Consider the following 20,115-nt stretch of genomic DNA (forward strand, 5'->3'; position numbering starts at 1 on the left):
GCAACCGAGCTCATCAAAAAGGGGGTTCTCACCAAGATTCAAGCTTCACGATCATCTCGATTGTGCGTCAGCCATCGTGTGGTTAGCGGCCTTGAGTGGCTGACATGTGGTATTTTCCCGAGAATAAGAAGATGAAGCCATTCCACGGTCTGGTACAGCCTCGTGGAGGGGGTGGCGGGTGGTGGGAGATGAACTGAACCGATGGCGAGTGGCTTGACATTTCGGTCCCGTGTGTTCTTCCGGCTGTGCGCTCCGAGTCTCTCTATATTCCAGTAGCTTGCGTACCTTCAGCCCAAGGGGTTCGTTCGTTGTGGAGAGAGGCGTACCTTTGTGCGGTTTGTGGCGGGACAACAAGATAGCACCTTCAAGGTGGTGCTGGTAATTTCTCCTTTTTTTCTGTAGTTCTTATTTCGTGTAGAAAGAAGTGAAGATTCCGCTTACGTGCATTTGTGTATCGCACCAAGACCCATGATTTGCCTCAAACAAGAACTTCAAAACCTTTTTGCGCCTTGCACTCTTAGGGCACCGAGATATATGGTACCTCTCAACCAAAAACCCCAGAACCTTTTTGCCCCCTTTTGCTCCATCTTCAAGGAAGAGTGAAAACATCGCGTATCACGGAAAATAAGTACACTGCTTGCGATGAGTAGGAGACCACAGGGATTTCACGTAAGTGGAACTCACATGTAGCAATAATACAGTGTTTTTGTCGTTTGGCAGGGGCCGGCCACTCTTCCACTTATCTTGCGTCGGCTTTGGCTTTTTTTGTGTTTTTTCTTTTCTTTTCTTTTTCTTTTTTTTTTCTTTTTTCTTCTATTTTTCTTTACACTTCTTCCTGTAGTAATACAGTCAATCTGAATGGTAGTTGTATGGCCTCCGTAGACCATCGTGGTACCTAAAACTACTGACAACTTCAGCAAAGGGACAACACTGGGGGGAAGTCATAAAAAGATCAAGGTTTGACGAGCAAGGGCAGAAAGGCGAATCGGTGCTTTGACGTAGCTTGAAGTGGTTGGAAAGGGGGGATGAGATCGACATGGAAGCGACGCGGATGAAGCATAGGCATTGCCCACACTTACTCAAACTCCAGCACCAGGCACCCATGACGTAGATTTCAGCTTCCTATCACCTTTGAATTCGATCAGGCGCCATCTATCCCAGAAGACATATCCCCAGTCACGGGGGCTAGGCTTCCGCACATCACCCCCGTAGGCATTGAGGTACTTCTCGTTGCACACCAGGACCCAACCATAGGGAGGCTCGCTCTCTGACTCACCAACATAAGGGAGAGGATCTCCCCTATCCTGGGCGAGGTCGTGCTCTGTGATGCCACTACGACGTCTCAATCGCTGAGGACCTTGGCCGAGGACGTTTTCCATGAATCCATACCCCGGAGTCCACTGATTGCCTGGTCGTATCGTGATCATGCTATAAAAGTTAACGTCTCTCAGAGCCGAGTCAAATCCGCGTAGGCCCCAGGAAGCAGCACCGCCAGCCAAGGCGAATTCATTTGTGACGGCTGCTCGGGAGTCAGCGAAACACAAACCAGGGAGGAAATTGCTCAGATATGACTCGAAGCGCACCATGAAACAAGTTCTTCTCCATCATCCGGAGGCGAGTCGTCATCTCGTCATGGACCAAGGTGTACACGGAGAAGATCTCTTCGACCTCCCACGGCCGGAAGAGACAAAAGAAATGCTTAAGCACCTCTTCCTCCTTGTAGTTGAGCTGCAAGTGGCGTGACTCGCCGCCAAACAAGCAGCTGTAGAGCTCAAAACGGTAGAGTGCCCTCAAAAGACGGGTGTTCTCCGTGGGCGACAGATGGGTAAAGATGGGCGGCCGCTGGGGGTCAAACCTGCAAAGAAAGAGGCGTGCAAAATGCACAGTCAGTGGACGAGCATAAGTGTGCCAAAACAAGAACATTCCAAGAACAGCATCTTCGCTGTAGCCGTCAATGGGCTCCTCGATTGTGGATCCATCACGGTCGCGCAAATTCTTGTAGTTATTCAACTGCTCTTGAACTTTGTCTCTATCGACAGACTTGTCAACTCGTAGTGTAGAAGCTTTCTGAAGAGCCAGGGCATCGGTCATGACGCCAGTGTCCAGCGACATCTTGAGATGCCCAGCAAGCAGAGACTTCTTGTTCTCGAGATACATTCGAAGAAAGACGGGTGATGCTTGCACGAGAGACATGAGGTCGGTAAAGTCGGGAATGCAGCGGAGGATATTATCTCGAAGCTCGTACGGCAGGGCCTCGAGTGATCCGAGCGTTGAAGTTGCCCTGGGCTTGATGAGAAACTCGTTATCAGAGATCTGGAATGACTGAGCCGTGGATTCGAATCCAAAGAGATTGGTCACGATGTAGTCCAAGCAGCGGAGGATTTTCTCTGGAAGCTCGTACGGCAGGGTCTCGAGTGATCGGAGCCTGAAGGCTGGCCAAGACTTCATTCGAAACTCGATAGAGATCTGGAGTGACTGAGCCATGGATTGGAATCCAGAGAGCTTGGCCCCGATGTAGTCCAAGAAGCGCTCCCAGTAGTTGTTGACAAATGACTTGACTTCGTGCCAGAGGACTTCCCAACGCCAGGTCTCTGAGCCTGTGGCAGATGGCATTCTAGGCTTGGTGTGCAAGATCTTTGACAAGGCAATGCCGCATGCCAACCCGGAGAGATTGATGTTCGTGTGGCTCAAACCTTGGCAGGCATCGCAGACATAATGCCTAAACCTTTGGAGCAGGCTGCGTTTGGATGCTGGGGGCACGCTTGAGGGAGATGCTGCCCTAGATCGCGGCCGAGGCTTCTTGGACAGCTTGTCGACTGATACAGGTTTCCATGTCGGTCGAGGTTGGCTGGTTGTCCCTGCTTCGTCCCAGATGGTCCAACCCTCTGTCTTGATCGACAACCAGGATAGACCAGTAGCAGTCTTATCGGCGATGTCAGCAACTGAAAGGCCACGCATTTCAAATTTCAGACAAGAAAGCCAGGAGGTGAGACCCAAAACCCAAACCAAAAAAGGAGATGTGAAGAGGTGAGTACGAGTAAGTAATCTGAGTGAAAAAGTTTTTTGCAGGCAGTCAGCTAGCTGACTCATGAAGGCCGTTGAGACTACGGCCATATAGTGAGTTGATGGCCGATCGATACGAGGGAGCACGAGGAACCGTTTGCTCCTGTTGTTCAATGCCCGGTGGATGAACCAAGCAAGGCAAATGCTTATCTTCTTGAGCAAGTTATCAAGTGTGTGATAACATCATTAGCCTGTCGACGGTGCCTTTTCTGTGATGATGGCAACCGAGAGATATGGAACTCTATCCGGCCGGGCCGTTGACTGAGATATGTGGGGTTAAAAGGCATCTTGATGTCATGGATGGCGTAAATGGCTTGCTGTCAAGTTGAGAACGAGGTCTGACAGCAGAGAGGCGATTGGCGTGTTGTTGAGCCAGGCGATGGGATCGGTCCGGCAACTATGGCACGTGATGGCGCTGATGAGGAAAGAAGCCAACATGCCTAGCAGGAAGGCACCTCGGTAGCCGCTAAGAAATGGATCCCGTCGACGCTTGATGACTTTCCTGGGGTAAATGGGGAACAGCAGCATCTCGATTTCTTGGAGTAGTAGTGCCACAGTTGTCAAATCACATGGCAGATCGCATGGCCTCATCGTGGTTATTCTTGTTACCGCTACCAAACCATCGAATTCTATTCCGGGTATACTTGCAAACACACACTACTATGGCACCGCTACGCCAACCTCTTCCTCAGCTGTCGCAGCCAACTCCGCAGCTCTCTCCATCCGTCTTGCCTTTCTGTTGCCAGTCGCCTTCTGCAGCTGCTCCCTCCTCTCCTGCTTCCTCGCCGCCTTATCAACAAGACCAATAACCTTTTGTTCTCCAATCACGGGATGCCTGGCCGCCGCCGCCGCCTCGTCCTCTTCGGTCCATTCGATCGGCAACGTGGCAAACACCAGATACGAGGTGTGTGTCTTGATCTCAGGCTCGCCGCGGGTGATCAGCCGGCCTTCCATCCACATGGGCACCCCTGACGGCAGCGCCTCAAAGCTCTCTGGGGAGTCAGGTTTGTGGTCAATCTTGACTTTCTTCTCGCCGCCGCGCTTCTTTCCGCCTTTCTGTTCCTTCTTCTCACGCCGCTTGATCAGTCCGTCATCCTCATCGCCGTCCACCTCGTCATCCGACTCTTTCGACCTGGCGGCATGCTCCCGGAACCGAGCTTCAATCTCAGTCAGCCGAGAGAGAGCCTCATCGACATCACGAGCCGAATTGTTGACACCGCGGTCCATGGAGAGGTTCAGACCGACACGTTCACGGGAAGTGTGGTACTTTCTGTTGGCAATCTCAACCATATCGATATCGACCCAACCCAAGCGCCGCATTGCCGAAACTGTCTTGGTGACCTGCTCGATACACGGTGAAAAGGTGCAGATGTGGGCGCTCTTCTTTGGGTTAAGTGGTGATACCCACTCTTTGTCTTCTGGGTTCTTGGGGTTCCGCCTGGAGAGGTGATGTAGTGCCTCCCAAGGAGCTGGGAGATCGAGAAAGATGGCCTCGGCCCCGGGACTCTTGCCATCAATCAAGAAGCCGCCGTTGTAGACATCCCGATGTGTCAAGTGGACCAAGCTGTTGAGGTTGTGTTCCTTCAGCTCCTGATTCATCTTGTGGAAGCGTTGCTCATGGAACTCAAAGCTGTAGACTTTGCCCTTGCGCTCTCCTTCACTTGGATATCCATTGTAGACGGCTCGTACAGAGGCGTGGCTGAAGCTACCGCTGCCAGCACCAGCCTCAATCAACACAGAGCCAGGTCTGGCACGTATTCTGTGTAAAACATAGCTGTAATCTGGCGTATAGACGACCTGCGTTCGGTGCGGCAAGCTGCTCGTCCATACTTCGGGGGTTGGGGGGAGGATGTGGATGAAGCCGCTGACGTCGGCGACAATCTTTTTGGCGACAGCGGCGGAGTCGTCATTGACTTCGGCAGGCGTACTTTCTTGCTCGGTTTTCTCCTCGGCAACAGTGGCCGAAGCCTCCTTTCCGTCGTCATCGCTCTTGTTACGCTTCCTCTTATTGTTGCGACCTCGGGAGCCAGTGTCGACTTTCGATGCGCGAATCTGTGAGCCCCATGGCACGCCAATCATGGTCGAGTGAGGAAAGGAGCCATAGCGGGTGTTGACGACAGCGCCCTCGGCGTATCCATCGTGTTTCCCGGAGGGGGCTTTGAGGTAGACTGGTTGGAGGTTGTCGCGGGAGAGCTGGAGAATGGCCAGTGACCCGACCTGGGTAGTTTTGCCTGGCTCCAAGAAAGGCGAGATCTTGGGCGTCTGGCTGCGCGTTTTGTGTGCCATTGTGTCGTCCATAGCGACTGATGGGCAGCGTTTCGCGGGCTGGAAGATGTTGAAGTGATGAAATTGATTCCCAGCTGCGGAAAGGTTTCAGGGACAACAGCTGGTGAAAATTCAGTGGGGTGTGGGGCGCGGGGCGGAATTGGAGCGTAAATTACACTTGTCGAGACATCTCGAGAGCATACACTATTGACGAATGACAGGCACAAAGTAAGAACTGTTGACATACAATTTTACTAGGATAGTCTCAGCTATCATATAATCCTAAAGAAGCAACCACACTTCCCTGCGACGCACGATTAATTCCGACAAGGTGTAATTTACCTTTCACTTTACACCGGTAATTCATGCACCTTGGCGGTCGGGACAAAAATAAGCTTTGCCAAGAATGCGGGGAGCTCCACCAGGTCCAGAGACCCCCACTGCCGCTATCGAGGTGCTTGGTCCGGATCAGAAAGATATCACACCTTCTGAGACGTTGAGTGCTATTGAGGGATTTCACCATCAGACTACGGTACCTATGCTTCAGCCCTTTCCGCCCTCTCACACATCTGGAACCTTCCCTTAGCTTCATCTCGCCGAAAACCATCAGCCATCAACCACCAATTTCCCGGATCGATCACCACCGGCCTCGGAACCCACCACATGATGACCTCACAACAACCGGAACAACCCCTCAATAACCAGAAAATCTCATCGACTCATGAATCTCATGGTTCCTACCTCCCCATTAGCAAACATCTCCCTGGCCTTATATCAACCAACCCATTCACTCACGGATTCCACTCATCCCTCTCCCCATACTGCTGATCATACAGCTCCTCCACCTGCCGCCTAGCATGCTCCCTCCCCCGCTCCCTGTCTCTTTCATTTCCCCCATCCCGGCCATGGTGCCTCTCCCATAGTTTGTCGGCTTCCGCGCCCGCCATGGCAGCAAGCGCTTCCTTGGCAAAGCCGTGGGAGACTGGCTCGCCTTTGCGGCGTTGTTCCTTTTCCCAGAGGTGCATCGCTTCAAAGGCTGCTGCGCCGCCGAGGATCTCGTGGCCGAGGTTGGGTTTGGAGGAAGGGCGGTCGTCGTTGGAGTATAGTTGGTCGCGGGCGTCTCTTGCCTCGACTGCAATTATCAGCATGCCCGTGTCAAAGTGAGGGTAGTGGGAGGCACTAACTGAAGTCGAAGAAACCCATGTTGGTAGATTTTGAGGAGGTGATAAACTGGATGTGGTGGATGGAATTGGCAGAAGCAGGAAAGGTCAAAGACTCAAGCGCTTGCTTCTGATGGGCATGCGAACCCCTTATGTAGAAAGCTAGGTAGGTATACAACCCCCTCATTCCGAGTCATGTCCCATCCCATCTCATAACCGTAGAGCTGTCCAGCTCGTCGTGACAGAGCTTGACCAGCAGGTTGACTATCATCGGATGATCAAGCGCAGCTGTCATGACATCAGGTATGCGTTCATTTACGAGCACTACCACCTTGATTGAGATGAACGGACAGTCGTGTAGATCCGCTCATCCATAATTTAAGTGAAAAATAAATAAAAAACCACAGGAAACCCCGGGCACGCTATCAGTCAAACAAATAAAAGACACACTATTACTTTGTTTCCTCCTTCAAAGATTGGTGCGAGTTATACGCAACAGGGAGCAAAAGAAAAAGCACAGCTACAAGTACCTAGCTGAAGCTACAGACACCTTAAAACTCTACACCTCTATACAAATCCCCGCTCAAGTGTTGAATAGCGTATGGCTGCAGAGTGGCTTCGACTGGACTCCGCAGTTCTGCTTACCCATCACACAGCGTATATCTCTATAAAGTGGATTAAGTTCCAGTGAAGTCAGAAGCGTTCACATGCAACATCACCTTGAGCGCATGCCAAATCTCCCTAACCACTCCCTACAAAATCGTCATTCTTGTCTATCATAAGGTATCTCACCCGTACATAGTTATTCTCATGAGCTATCCATAACCATTCATAACCCATACATCATTCCCATAACACCTGGCTCCCAAATCCCAACCACGCCCTCAACTCCCCCTCCACTCCTCCCCCCCTCCCCGTTAACGATACTGATAACCCCATCCAGCACCATCACGACTATTCCTCGGCATCTGTCCCGGCGGCCTAATCACTGTTCCCACACCGGTACCACTCGGCGCCATAACCATACTAAACGGCCGGCCTCCACCCCCGCTAAACCCACCACCACCACTACCAAAAAACGGCCCCCCGCTATTACCCCCCCCGTTGAAACCCTGCGAAGGAAAAGGTGGATAATTCCCCGGCTGGTACAACGACGGCTGAGAATTCTGATGCAAGTGCTGAACCGGTTGCTGATGGTGTGGCACCTGCGCCGTCATCTGCAGTGTTCGCCCACCCTGCTGCATTTGGCCACCACCACCACCACCACCACCACCACCACCGGCGTGTTTTGCATTCTTTTGTAGTTTCATCCCCGGACTGCTCGACCCCCCACCTCCTTTGCGCAGACTATCACTCCTAAAAAGTTTCCCAATGTTGAAGAAAGAGCTCTTTTGTGGTTCTTGCTGCGGTGGGGGGGAGAACATGCGTTGCGGTTGGATAAATTGCTGTGGTTGGGGCGGTGGTGCTGCCTGGGCTTGAGCTCCTGGTGGGTTCATGTTTGTTGATGGGGGAGATGTGGGTGGGGTGAATGCGGTGTATTTTTGCGGTTGAGATGGTGGTGGTGCTGGGGAAGACCGGTTTGGAGTTGGTGTTGTCCGTCGTAAAGAGGCTGTTCTTTTGGGTACTAAGCCGGGGGGCACACGGTCGTCTGTGTTGGGGGGTGTGTGTAGGTTTGTGATTTGCGGTGGTGATCCGACAATGGACCAGCGTTTGTTTGTAGTAGGCGGTGGTTGAGAGGAAAGATCTGTATCAGGGCTGATAAACATGCTGTATCGGTTATTACTTGTCGACGAGGGCGGGGAAGCACCAGCTGGCGGAACTTGGCAATTTGATTTTGGCGGCGCTGGTGATACTGAAGGCGGGATTTGTGAAAGATCCACTGGGTGGGAGCTGAGCGGATGATGACCAGCTGGGAGAACATATGGAGTCGCTTTAGACACGGGAGGCGTCCCTGATGTTGGTGCTTTCGGCGGTAAAGATGGCGGAGGGGTACGAAGATTCGAGCTGTGTGATTCTGGTGTGTGAGGCATCTTTGGTGGTCGAGGCGGACCGTGCTGATTCGGAATTTGGGAAGATGAATCTCGAGCACCGCTGTGATTAGGTGCTTGTCTTGTTGTTGACTGAGGATTCATATACCCTCCATCGTTAGGGCCAGGTTGAAGATTCGAGCTTTCTCCAGCACCAGACTGAAAGTATTGAGCCTGCCACGGCGTTGGCCTAGTCGTCGGGGGCAAAGATTGACGTTTGTTGGCCGCACTTGAAAACTGTCCATGGTCCTGATTCATCGATGATTCGCGCGGAAGAATATGCTGTAGAGGTGTGCCAACATCCCTGATAGGACCCTGTGGCGCTGGCATTACCGGCGTGTTGTCAAGAGTGTAAACGTTCGTTGTGTCCGGCGATGAGATCTGACCAGGTACGGGACCCGAGTGAACCTTCGCCAAGGGCTGTGCCGTGACACCGAGTAAATCCCCAGGTTCGGCTGCTTGTTGTCCTTTGCCCCACGTATAAGTTCGAGCAGAAAAACTGGGAAACGATGGCTCGGAGGGAGTAGTTGCTGCATGCTTCGACGGCAAAGGCGGCGTTTGCGGTGGACTGACAGGATCCGGGACCCTAGTTGCCTGTATTTCTGGCGTGCTCATTGCAGGGACGGATGCCATCTGGTGGTCTGATGGCACTGGTGTGGTCTCCCGGGACACTATGTAAACTTCGGTAGGTGGTGCTGGGGGCCTAAGAGTAGATGATACGGTTGGCAAACGGTTCTGGATATCAGGAGGAGGAGGAGATTTACGGGTGAGATTCAAGGGCTGCGGGACATCGGGACTTGAGGGCGGGAGGGGAGCAGCAAAATCCGGAGATCTCGTCGTACTTGCCTCGCTGATGTTGTAATGATAAGACAAAGCTGGTTGGGACTTAACATTCTGCAGGGCGCTTGGCGCGCTAGGAGCTGACGGAGGGATCTGCGGGCGCATAGCGTAGTATGAGCCGGTCATGGAGTCGCCTGGGGCAGTGCTTGTTCTCGGAAACGCAGGCCGATCTGGACCTCCCGGATCGGCAGCTGCTTGGCCGTAGCCTGTTTTAGACAACATCTCAACGGTTTCCTCAATGTCTCGCTGCAAATCCCACGAGGTAGGTTTGTAGGCCGTGTACCTCTGATTGGTGTCTGTGCTGTGGCTCGGTGGGCCTTGACTCGGCGGACTCTTGCTTTGGGGGCGGGATTTCGTGAGCACAGGGCGTCCTCGGGCAGGCTGAAGAACCGACGGAACATGAGTGAGCCCTGAAGCGTTGCCCGGTTGTGGAGGCGAGGAAGTATTCTCTTGCCTCAATCCATATCCAGGGGCGGGTGGTGTGCTTTCGTCATCCACTGGCTGCTTCGGTGAAACCATTGGCGCTGACAAGGCGGCGGGAATCTCTGGCCGTCTCCAATTGGATGGCGGTGGTCCTGCGAGCGAGTGTCTCTTATTTTCTCCGACCGGAGCCTGTCTGGGAGCTTCCTCGGTAACGGTGTTGATGGTTGGATTCCACGGCCGGTATTGTCCCTGATACGGATCTCTTGCTGAATTCTGCTGTGTAGCGGCCGGAGCCGGCTGAGGCATCGAGTTCTGGCGGAGAGGAGGCCGGTGAGGATCTGAAGATGCTTGCTGGTTGTTGAGGCTCGGAGATCCGGACGACAGTGTTTTTTGCTCTGTGCTACCCAATCGATGCATTCGACTTGGGGGTATCGCTTCCGAATGCAACTCTGAAGGGGCCAGAGGAAAGGCGTTGGCATAAATCAGTGGCGGGCCAGTATCCATCATGATGTCGTTGCCTGGCAATTCGACCGGCGTGGGGTTTATATCCTCGTGACATTGCCCAGTCAATTCGCTGGGAAGCTCAGCCACGAACCCAACCGGTGTGTATGCAACCTGGCGACTGTCGAGTAACGGGATCGCGTCAACTACAGGGGCACTTTCTCCATGGACTTCCGAAATTTGCACACTGTCGATCTCTTGGGTTGTATGAGCAGGTGAGCTTTGAACAGGAGGTCGATTTTCATGCGCAGGTTGGGCTATGACTGGCGGGCTCTCAATTACATTGTGACTTTCGATCAAAGACCGACTCTGAGTTACAGGCGGGCTCTCGATAACAGGTGGGCTTTCGATGACAGGGAGGCTTTGGACAACGAGTGGAGTAGTTTCGGCGCTTACAACCGGTGATATATTCGATTGCTGCGGTGATACCTCTGAGGTCGGTGGCAGAGCTGGCGACCGAGTTGGAACTGGCGCTGAAGTCGGCTTTGGAGGATTTGTCTGGCCAGTTTCAGAGTCTTTCTTTGGCGGTAGATCATCCTCATCTTCCTGCAGTGGACTTATGTCATCGTAAGCTCCCGGTCCCATGTACATGAAGATATCAGGCTGGAACCAAGGAGCGCTGGATCCATCTTCGTCCTCGGCAATCGTAGCCTTTGCCAGGGTGCTTTTTGCTTTCGCAGTAGAGGTCCTCTCGCCGACGGTACTCCTCCTTTTGACTTGTAACTGGCTCACAAGTCTTTCCTCGGGCTCCAGGTCGATGGGGGCGCTATCGTCTATGCTTTGGGGAAACTCGTCGCCAGGCTGGGGGAAATGAAACTGGGTAATCCCCGTGGGTTTGTAGCGGTAGAACCATCTTTGACTCTCTCCATCGTAATCCCACTCCCAATTCTCGGGAAGCGCAGACATGATGGTCTTCGCGTTGGTTGAGAATACAACTCGATCTTCGAATCGCGTGTTTATGATCGGTGTGCGCCCAGCCAGAGCCTTGTCTATAGCTCGATCCGATGCCAGTACCGAGTTAACCCCGCAGGAGAAGGGTTGTCAAAAAGGCGTTTGGGAGCTGTCTCTACCTGAAGAAACCCATGGTGTATCTTGGTGTCTCAAGACTGAGAGGGCAGAAAAAAAGACGGGAGCCTGACAACTTGTCAAGTAGATGAAAAGAAAAGCGTAAGAGGGGACAGTAAGCGGTAAGTAATAAATTCCTAGCGGGAGAACTCGACGCCGTGCGCGCTTCCAGGCCTGGTGCCAGCAAGCAGAATATCAGCACGCTTTCCTCTTAACAGCATGGGGTGGCTGGACGATGCCCAATGAAAGGGACTGAGGCTTAGGCAGTCCGACATTAATTGATCAAACATGCCCAACAAAAGTCCCAGGTTGGCTGTCCACCCAAGCATTCAGCCTCAGTGCTAGTGCATCGAGCTGAGGCTGGCTCTCTGTTGGCGCCAACTCACGCCGATATTTTCAACTTGAGCCGAATTGAGCTTTGAAGAGGCCTGCCCTTATTACTCTGTACTTCATCAAGCATTGGTATTGAGACGAGTGCGGCATTTCGGCTTCCCCGCACTTGCTGAGGTTCCAATGTGATGCCAAGCATCGCTCACGCATGAGTAGGAGCATGGAGGAGGGAAAGATGCTGTTTGAGGGAAATACGTGAGTAAATAGGCCCAAGAATATAGAAAGATCATGTGTTGAGACTGATACCACGATAGGTCGAATAATCGATAGGTGGATAACTCCGTAGATGATCATGCAATAAATTCAGATGAGCTTTTGGCAGGCAGTGGCAGGCAGTGGCAGGCAGTGACAGGCACAGAATGTCAAAAGGGCGGGGACACTTGGCCCTGGCTCTCTGCCAGGGGTGCCTGAAGGGTCCACCACATTGACGTCACCGCCAAGAGATAAGATGGGGCAGGCAGGACGATCGCTGGTCCACCTCATCCCAATACTGCAATTCAACGCGTTTGAAAACTCCATCTTCTCCTCTTCCATGCATCGGGAGAGATGAACTTTTCTTGTGAAACCGGCATCTTGCAGACGGCCAAGACACGATGGAGGGTCCACCCCAACCACAGGGAACCACGACACCCCGATCAACGGTCCCTGAGTTTCCCCCTGGGTGGCCACAGATCGCTTCATGATATTGACAGATATCGACAAGATGAGATGAATGTATCTGAAAGCCACCTGGAAGTGCTGGACGACGGCTGGTGGGGTTGAAGCCCAGTTGATGACAATCAAGGCTTGGGCTAATGGCTCTGTTGGCGTCGGTAGAACCCAAGAAAGCGTTCAGCCATGCGGCAATACGCAACCGACGGAGCCAGCACTACTACCTCCTATTCCATGACAAGACCTGGTTGGCGTCGTCCCACAACTGCTGTGGGTCGCTTGTGTTGATCTGTCGGACTGTTTGAAGCCCCGAGTGGAAAACCCTTGAAGTATACAAGCCGTCTGTCCACATCCCCAGTTTTCCAGCTTTTCTCTTTGACTCGATTTCCATGGACTGGACATTAGAGCACCAAAACCGACCTTATACTTTCATTCATCCACGCTCAATGCACCATCATGCGCTCCTCGGAGGAGGGCATGCCCGAGCTGGGCTCAGAGGGACGACCGACCCTTCGTGTTCAGATGCCGTCTTACTCAGAAATGAGCTCAAACAGTGAAAAGCCCAAGGGCACTCTTGATCCCGACCATTTGGCTCCCGAAACGGCACCCCTCAGCCCTGCCGAGTCTAGAGAAGTCGCCAACAGACTTAACGACGACCTCGAGCTTCTCCGTATCGAACGTATTGTCTCTCATCAGCAACAAAACGACGCCCGTTCGAGAAACCGAAGTCACCATGAGCGTCCCGACCAGGTCGAAGATGCCTTCAACTCAGCCACGCCTGCTCCCATCACCGCCAGGACTCCGGAGAAAAAGTCGACCTGGCTTACACGACTTTGGGTTTCGTTGAAGAGATTCCCTCGCGTTCTTCGCTACGTTGTCTACGCCATCCCAGCCGGCATCCTCATTCTGATACCAGTCTTCTTGGACTTGTTTGCCTATGACGGCAATAGCGAACCAGTTGGTGGTGAGGGAGGTGTTCAGCTGCTCTGGTTTGGAATCTGGCTTGAGGTGGTCTGGTTATCGCTATGGGCTGGTCGCATTCTCACCTCCATCATGCCTGCCACCGTTGCCTTCATTGCAGATACCGTCGGATCAAGCAACCACAAGAAGTGGCGGGATATCGGACGCCAAATGGAGTTTCCGACTGCCCTTTTCGTTTGGATGCTGGCCGTCTTGGTGTCATACAAGCCTATATTGAATCACCGAGTCATTAATGATCCCGACAATGACGGCAGCATACCTTATGTCACCTGGGTCGATGTTCTTTACAAGATCATCATAGCCTTGTTTGTGCTGGCAACGCTCAATGTGGCCGAGAAGATTCTGATTCAGTGGATCGCAGCTTCGTTCCACCTGCGTACCTACTCGCACCGCATTCGGGAAAACCAAATGCAAATCGACTGCCTTATCACTCTTTACTCGTACGCCAAAACCCGGCTGGAAGAACAAGACCCGGTCTGGGATCCCAACAGTGACAGGAACAACTCTTCTGGGAGCCGAACACCGATGAAGGCCATCCATTCCAATGCCCGTCAGGCTTGGAACAAGGTGGGCAACGCCGCCAGTCGCATGGCTGGTGACTTTACCGGGCGAAAGGTTGCCAAGAACAATCACAAGAGAGTTGTGTTGGAGCTGCTCCGAGAGACAGCATCGAGTTACACACTTGCCCGCGTCTTTTACCGTACTTTTGTTCGTCCGGACCACAACACTATCACGGTAGATGATCTCCTGCCAGCATTCCCAACTCCTGAGGAGGCTGAGTTATGCTTCAACGTCTTTGACAAAGATCTCAATGGTGACATTTCGATGGAGGAGCTTGAGATGGTTTGCAACGAGATCCACCTGGAGAAGAAGGCGATTGCCGCCTCTTTGAAGGATCTGGACTCTGTCATCAAGAAGCTGGACGAAGTGTTCATGTTTCTTGTTGCAGTTATTGTCATCATTGTGTTTATCAGCATCATCTCTAACTCGGCCGCTGCAGCGCTCACCTCGACGGGTACGGTTATACTGGGTTTGTCGTGGCTTCTTCAGGCCACCGCTCAGGAATTTCTTCAGGTATGTTCAACCGCAATCGTTTAAGATACCGTGTATGCTGACGGATTCTAGTCCATCATCTTCGTCTTTGTCAAACACCCCTTCGACGTCGGTGACCGCGTCACCATCTACGGCAACACCGGCTCCATGATGCGAGGTGATGACTACTACGTCATCGAGATCTCCCTTCTCTACACCGAGTTCAAGAAAATGGAAGGTCATGTCGTGCAGGCGCCCAACTCGCTGCTCAACAACCTCTTCATCCTCAACCAGCGCCGCAGTCAAGGTCTCGCCGACCCGATCAATCTCAAGCTCCGCTTCGGCACGACAGAAGCCCAAATCGAGGAGCTCAAGTCCAGAATGCTGGAATTTTGCCTCCAGAACAAGCGTGATTATGCCCCAAGGATTATCTCTGAAGTTCAGACCATTGACGAGGTTGCCTCGATCACCATGAACATCATCTTTTTCCATAAGAGCAACTATCAAAACGAGCTCCTCCGTCTCACACGCCACAACCGTTTTGCCGTCGAGCTCATGAGGCAGATGCACGATATGGGTCTGGAGACGCCTCGTCTTGTTGCGCCTGGTGGTGGGAGGGACATGCCTATGTATTGGGCTTCGATCCCACCCCCTGGGTACTCCCAGCGGGATCATGGACCTGACAACACACCTGGAACTACTGGTGAACCCGTCACGGCCGTGCCTCTTCCCAGCCCGAACGCAGCAGCAAGGAGGAGGGCCAACAGCCGTGCCGCGGTTGTGGAGGCGGGGATGGATTTTCAGGATGTGTATCACAGCCGGAAGAGGGATAATTCCGTTACGAGGCTGGCGTCGATTAGTCAGTCGCCGAGGGAGGATGAGGAGGAGGAGAATATTGGGGATGGGGCCTCTCGGGCGGGGGTGAGTATTGATCAGCATCTGGAGAAGGTTGCGAGTAGGGATAGTGCTTCGACTAGGAGAGGGAAGTTGTGGCCTATGAGGTCGGTAAGTAGGGCTGGGAGTGGGCAGCATCATTCTCGGTATCAGGGGAGTGGGGGGAGTGGTGCACCGGGAGCGATTGTTTAAGTGTAGGGAGGGTTTAATGATGGGCTTATGGGAAGGGATTTTGGCTGTTGAAGGCGGATACCCGGGAGGCAAGGCAACATGTTTTTACTTCATTTTTTTTTCGCATTTGCAGACACACACACACATTTTTACATACTGGGCCTGTGGCCGCATAGGTATATTTTGGGCTTTTTACCATTTTCTAGATACCTACAACAGATTTTCCATTTTTTTCACGCATATCAAATAGGGAATGAGTTCTCAGCAACAACATTAATGCCTCTGGCCGATAAAATATTGATACAGCAAATTGCCCCTTTTTTTTTAAAAAAAAAAAAAAAAAAGAAGTAACATACATAACCCTCAGGCATCGTTCATGTAGGGTTGATGATGCAAGTCTAACCCAACAACGAACCTTCAGTCTGCCACCTGAGCAGCTTCTTGTGTGACTGTCTCGCATTAATGAATCCTGAATGGGTATAGAGATCTGTACTCTGACTGGGCAGACAGACTTTTGCTGACAAGGGCTCAGTCCTGTCGGGTAGCCAGCGCATACACGTATATTTCAGCTGAGCCTCGCCCCCTTTATATAGGCAAGGAGTTTTCTAGAAAGTATAACACTCAGCACGCCCACTCCCAGGCCTAAAACATGACAACCATTACTGAATCATTCTCAAAATGGCCAACAACCTAGATTCGAATGTCCTCGCCAACTGGTCGCTTTCCAAGATCAATTTCACTGCTGATTGTAAAGGCGCAGCCAAGTTTGCCGCGCTTCTGTTGATGGAGGAGGACACAAAGACGTATATAGGGAATCTGACCAGTTTTCATACGATGCATTCTTCAACATGATGCAGACTGTTGCGCCGGACCCTTTTGTCAATATTTCCCGAGGGATGATTCTGAACTGGGGGGCTACGATGTACGAAAACACGACCTGGGATACATATAGCGTGGTAAGCCCTATAATCCGTAGGTGCCGAATGCAGTTCTGTCGGAGCCAACCGTGGCAGGGCAATCCCGATCTGGATGGCGTAGGGGTGAGTCGATGAGACTATTAAAGTTCATCACCCTATCTAAAAGTAGAAGGCTGATGATAAATGTGGCGCAGGTCTTTAGTTCATACGTCGTTCAAGTCTCACTCGCCACAATATATATTCTTACTCTTGGGATTCATGCAACTATCCCAATTTTGGATCATGAAACGCAGCACCCCGAGGCTGTTTTCTTTCAATGATAGAAAGGCACAAAATGCTCTTCAGACGAGCGCATCCATGTTCTGGGACTCTACAGCACTTTTCAGCATCACCATTGCCGCCGTCTCCGCTCTTGTCACCACAAGTACCTCGATATCCATCTACAACGCGCTCTTTGTAAGGACGTCAGTCAACCTGACATGTTCAGTTCTTGCCCTTGTCTGGCCGTTGTCGTACCGCATATTCCGGTATGTACAGATTCGACGGATACTGTTTGTGTTGCTGTGTGTGGTTTTCGTACCCGTCATTCTTCACCATGACACCCGTGACGGTTTGACCACCCCTTTTGAACATCATTGCTTCGGTCCATTACCTGATGATATGGAAGTTTTACTATAAGGATGGCCACTCGTGGCTTGGTGTCGAAGGATCTTTTGTTCAAATTCCACTGGTGGTGTTTGCTGAGTTGGTCGCTGGACTGAGGGCTGCGGCGAAGGGCAGTTTTCAGCACTTGCCGAAGTCGAAAACACGAACCTTAATGACATCAGTACTCGGAAGAAGGTTGTCCGGGTTGATTACAACTGGTAGCATAAACAAGGTTGGTAAAGGTTTGCAGATGATTGATAATCCAAGGGGAAGATTTGCATTGAGATTTATCTGGTACCTTTGGTTTTTGTGACGATGCGGATCAACTTGGCCAACTACATTATTCTGAGAAACGTGGTATCGGATATGGCTGGAGAAACATTACAGGAGAATGCATGGGGTTCCGGTCAAGTGACGGCGCTATCGACTTGGCTTCCAACGGTGATTGATTTGCTTTGGTGTTTAGAGGTAAGCCTACATCATACACCTTATGCATATATACACCTATTCTGACTGAGCACATCATCATGGGAAACCTCAAAGCCCTTGATTACCGGCTGCCCCTTGGGGTGAATGTTCAGACAGCTGGAGAGGATGTGGAATTCTATATGATGGGCGTTCATTGTGTTGTCGACGGTATGCGACCTTGGAGTTGCAAGCCTCGAATCAGAAGATGGATTCTGACCAGAGCTTCATACCGAAGAAAAAAACAATGATATTCTATATATATACATAGGGAAAGTTACAAACAAGCAAAAGAAACCAACATCTATCAACTTGAGGCCTGTGGGCTCAGGACGGAAGCCCTAAGAGCAACCTGACCCGCCTGACCGACAGGGAGCAACTTCATTTCTCTCAGGTCAGATTCACACTGCAAGATTCCACACAATCATCAGGCGCTGCTGTTGCTATCCGAATCCAGCGAGCCTTGCCTTCTCTCACTCTGTTAGCCCAAGCACAGTACGCCACGAGACCCTGCATGGAACTACAGCGAGTTGCGGGAGGCTCACAGACTGATAGGCAGATTGATTGCTTGGCTCGCTAACCACCGGACAACCTTGGCCACATACACTCACTTTCCTGTTCAGCTAGTCCTCATCTGGAGGCTGACAAGTGCCAGCAGGTATATAAAACCTGGCGCCCCGCCATCGGTGTCGGGTGTTTGATCTTTGGCAAAGAAAACTGCCAACAGACGCGTCATGGCTGCCGACTTGAGCATGACCGTCCTTGCCAACTGGACGCTTGCCAATATTAACTTCTGCCGACTGTGAAACTGCGTCTAAGTTCGCCTCTAAGTACATAGAATACTGGAATGTCATTGTGAAGACGGATAAGTATGGATTGATGCTGAACTGAACCAGCATCAATTCACAGTTTACGGCGACCGACGAGTTTCCCTACGGAGCTTTCATTAATGCTGTGCGCTCTGTGGCGCCCGATCCATTCTTGAAGTTGGCTGTAGAGACGGTCACCGACTGGGCGGATAGCTTGAACATCACCAGTTTTGAGACGCTTCAAGCATTGCAAGATATCTCCAAATGTTGCCGGAATGAATTCTGTTACAGTCTATCATGGGAGGGAAATCCCGACCTGGCTGGAATAGGGGCATGTGGTACTTTTGCTTCATCCCATCGTGAATTTAAGAGACTGCTGAGATATTGAAGAGGAACTGGCGTAGGTTCTGACCTCTTACATCATTCGAGTGCTCCTCGCTATGATCATTTGTGTTGGACTTTTCTGGATGAGGCTTTCTTCTGACTCTGGTATGCTTTCTTTTGACTCTGGTATGCTTTCTTTTGACCCTGGCTCTCAATACTCCCAATACAAAACAACACAAGACAGCCAAGAAGGTCGTCATCACTTCGGGAGAAGATCTTCAAGGGTCTCCTCACAAGCGTTGGGCTGTACTGGGACGCTGCATTCCTGTTCAGCTTCACCATTGTCATCCCGGCCATGATCTCAGACTTTAACCAGCCCTCTGCCTACAACCGACGCATTGCACAGACGTCTATGGGCTTGACATTTTCAACTGTCACCATCACCTGGCCGCTATGCCGCCTTGTCTGCTGACACGCAAAAGTTCGAGGTTGGTTGCTGTTTGTCTTGGCTACAATGGAACTTTCAGTCACTATACTTATGATGGCTCGGGATCGAGCGGGCACACGGCGCTCGCCCTTTGAAACGATCTGTCTTGGATTGGATAATGAGTGGGTTGAGAAGGACGAGCGTCGCTTGGGACTGGCTTTGTTTGCTATTATTATTCCCCTGAGATATATCCTGGTGCCGCAGCTCTACCCGCTTGTACTCAGATACACCCTTGGATTGGATCTCTGGAGCGCTTTGGGACTCATCTGGGACTCAAAGCTTGTTCTGTGAGGGTGGTACATCTTTTTCTTTTTGTCACTGTTTTTCAATCTCATAGATTATGTTGACTCTCGCAATAGGGTTTCTAACAAGGCTAGAGAGGCTTTTTTAGAGAACGAGTGGGGATTCGGGCAGGCTATGGCGTTGTCAACTTGGATTCCAACAATTTTGGATTTCGTTCTGATTTTCGAGGGTGAGTACCTACCATCTATACAGACATGTGCATGGAAATTATACTAACGTATCCTCGCTAGAAGACTTCAAAGCCTTAAAGTATCGCCTCCCTGGTGAAGTACAAATTCGACTTACTGAAGAGGATGAAGATGACGCGGGGGCTACAGGAGGAGATGGCTCGCAGAATGGGACGGAATTCAGGGTGATTACACACGCGGAAGGTCTCGGCTACAGAAGATGTAACACCACTTGATGGGTGTCTCCTGTGAAAAGGCTTCAACATCTTCAAGACAAATGTAAGATCCATTGGCTGTGTGTTAATCCCCTAAAAATAGCTGTTTTCGGCATCGTCTATTTACTTGCCAATTCTAGTTCTTGGCCTGCCTTTACAGATGTGACTGTGTGCTGGGAGTTGCATAGTGATCAGCGGTGAGTGACAGGCAGGTGAATCTGTTTCATATAAGGGACTCGGTTTTTGTTAAGCCTGCCAGCATGCAAACATGTTTGATAGCCAAGCATTGAAAGAGGCACAGCCTCTACAGTCGTTGGATA

General features: G+C 51.5%; 6 protein-coding genes across 6 annotated transcripts; 2 read left to right on the forward strand and 4 right to left on the reverse strand.

The window, feature by feature from the left end:
- Positions 1 to 424: 424 nt before the first annotated feature.
- On the reverse strand, positions 425 to 3,114 carry QC764_208910 (uncharacterized protein; the record flags this gene model as incomplete). Its single annotated transcript, XM_062944600.1, has 4 exons — positions 425 to 633; positions 685 to 904; positions 1,080 to 1,519; positions 1,584 to 3,114. 2 exons carry the CDS (start codon positions 3,112 to 3,114, stop codon positions 1,080 to 1,082), a joined length of 1,971 nt encoding a protein of 656 aa, XP_062803431.1. The 3' UTR covers positions 425 to 633; positions 685 to 904.
- A 609-nt stretch (positions 3,115 to 3,723) lies between these two features.
- On the reverse strand, positions 3,724 to 5,361 carry TRM61 (tRNA (adenine-N(1)-)-methyltransferase catalytic subunit trm61; the record flags this gene model as incomplete). Its single annotated transcript, XM_062944599.1, has 1 exon — positions 3,724 to 5,361. One exon carries the CDS (start codon positions 5,359 to 5,361, stop codon positions 3,724 to 3,726), a length of 1,638 nt encoding a protein of 545 aa, XP_062803432.1.
- A 661-nt stretch (positions 5,362 to 6,022) lies between these two features.
- On the reverse strand, positions 6,023 to 6,683 carry QC764_208890 (uncharacterized protein; the record flags this gene model as incomplete). The annotated part of the gene is made up of 3 exons (XM_062944598.1): positions 6,513 to 6,683; positions 6,124 to 6,460; positions 6,023 to 6,065 (listed from the first exon to the last, which is right to left on the reverse strand). Exons 1-3 carry the CDS (start codon positions 6,673 to 6,675, stop codon positions 6,023 to 6,025), a joined length of 543 nt encoding a protein of 180 aa, XP_062803433.1. The 5' UTR covers positions 6,676 to 6,683.
- Positions 6,684 to 7,405: 722 nt separating this feature from the next.
- QC764_208880 (uncharacterized protein) lies at positions 7,406 to 11,185 on the reverse strand (the record flags this gene model as incomplete). Its single annotated transcript, XM_062944597.1, is given in 2 exon segments — positions 7,406 to 7,755; positions 7,768 to 11,185. 2 exon segments carry the CDS (start codon positions 11,183 to 11,185, stop codon positions 7,406 to 7,408), a joined length of 3,768 nt encoding a protein of 1,255 aa, XP_062803434.1.
- Positions 11,186 to 11,616: 431 nt separating this feature from the next.
- Positions 11,617 to 12,690, forward strand: QC764_0040170 (uncharacterized protein; the record flags this gene model as incomplete). The annotated part of the gene is made up of 3 exons (XM_062940282.1): positions 11,617 to 11,929; positions 11,989 to 12,486; positions 12,551 to 12,690. The coding sequence occupies exons 2-3, from the start codon at positions 12,447 to 12,449 to the stop codon at positions 12,688 to 12,690; spliced, it is 180 nt and encodes a 59-aa protein (XP_062803435.1). The 5' UTR covers positions 11,617 to 11,929; positions 11,989 to 12,446.
- Positions 12,691 to 12,841: 151 nt separating this feature from the next.
- Positions 12,842 to 15,797, forward strand: QC764_208870 (uncharacterized protein; the record flags this gene model as incomplete). Its single annotated transcript, XM_062944596.1, has 2 exons — positions 12,842 to 14,440; positions 14,492 to 15,797. The coding sequence occupies 2 exons, from the start codon at positions 12,842 to 12,844 to the stop codon at positions 15,482 to 15,484; spliced, it is 2,592 nt and encodes an 863-aa protein (XP_062803436.1). The 3' UTR covers positions 15,485 to 15,797.
- Positions 15,798 to 20,115: the final 4,318 nt, after the last annotated feature.

The sequence above is a fragment of the Podospora pseudoanserina genome, chromosome 2, assembly GCF_035222485.1.
Source record: "Podospora pseudoanserina strain CBS 124.78 chromosome 2, whole genome shotgun sequence".
Lineage (NCBI taxonomy): Eukaryota > Fungi > Ascomycota > Sordariomycetes > Sordariales > Podosporaceae > Podospora > Podospora pseudoanserina.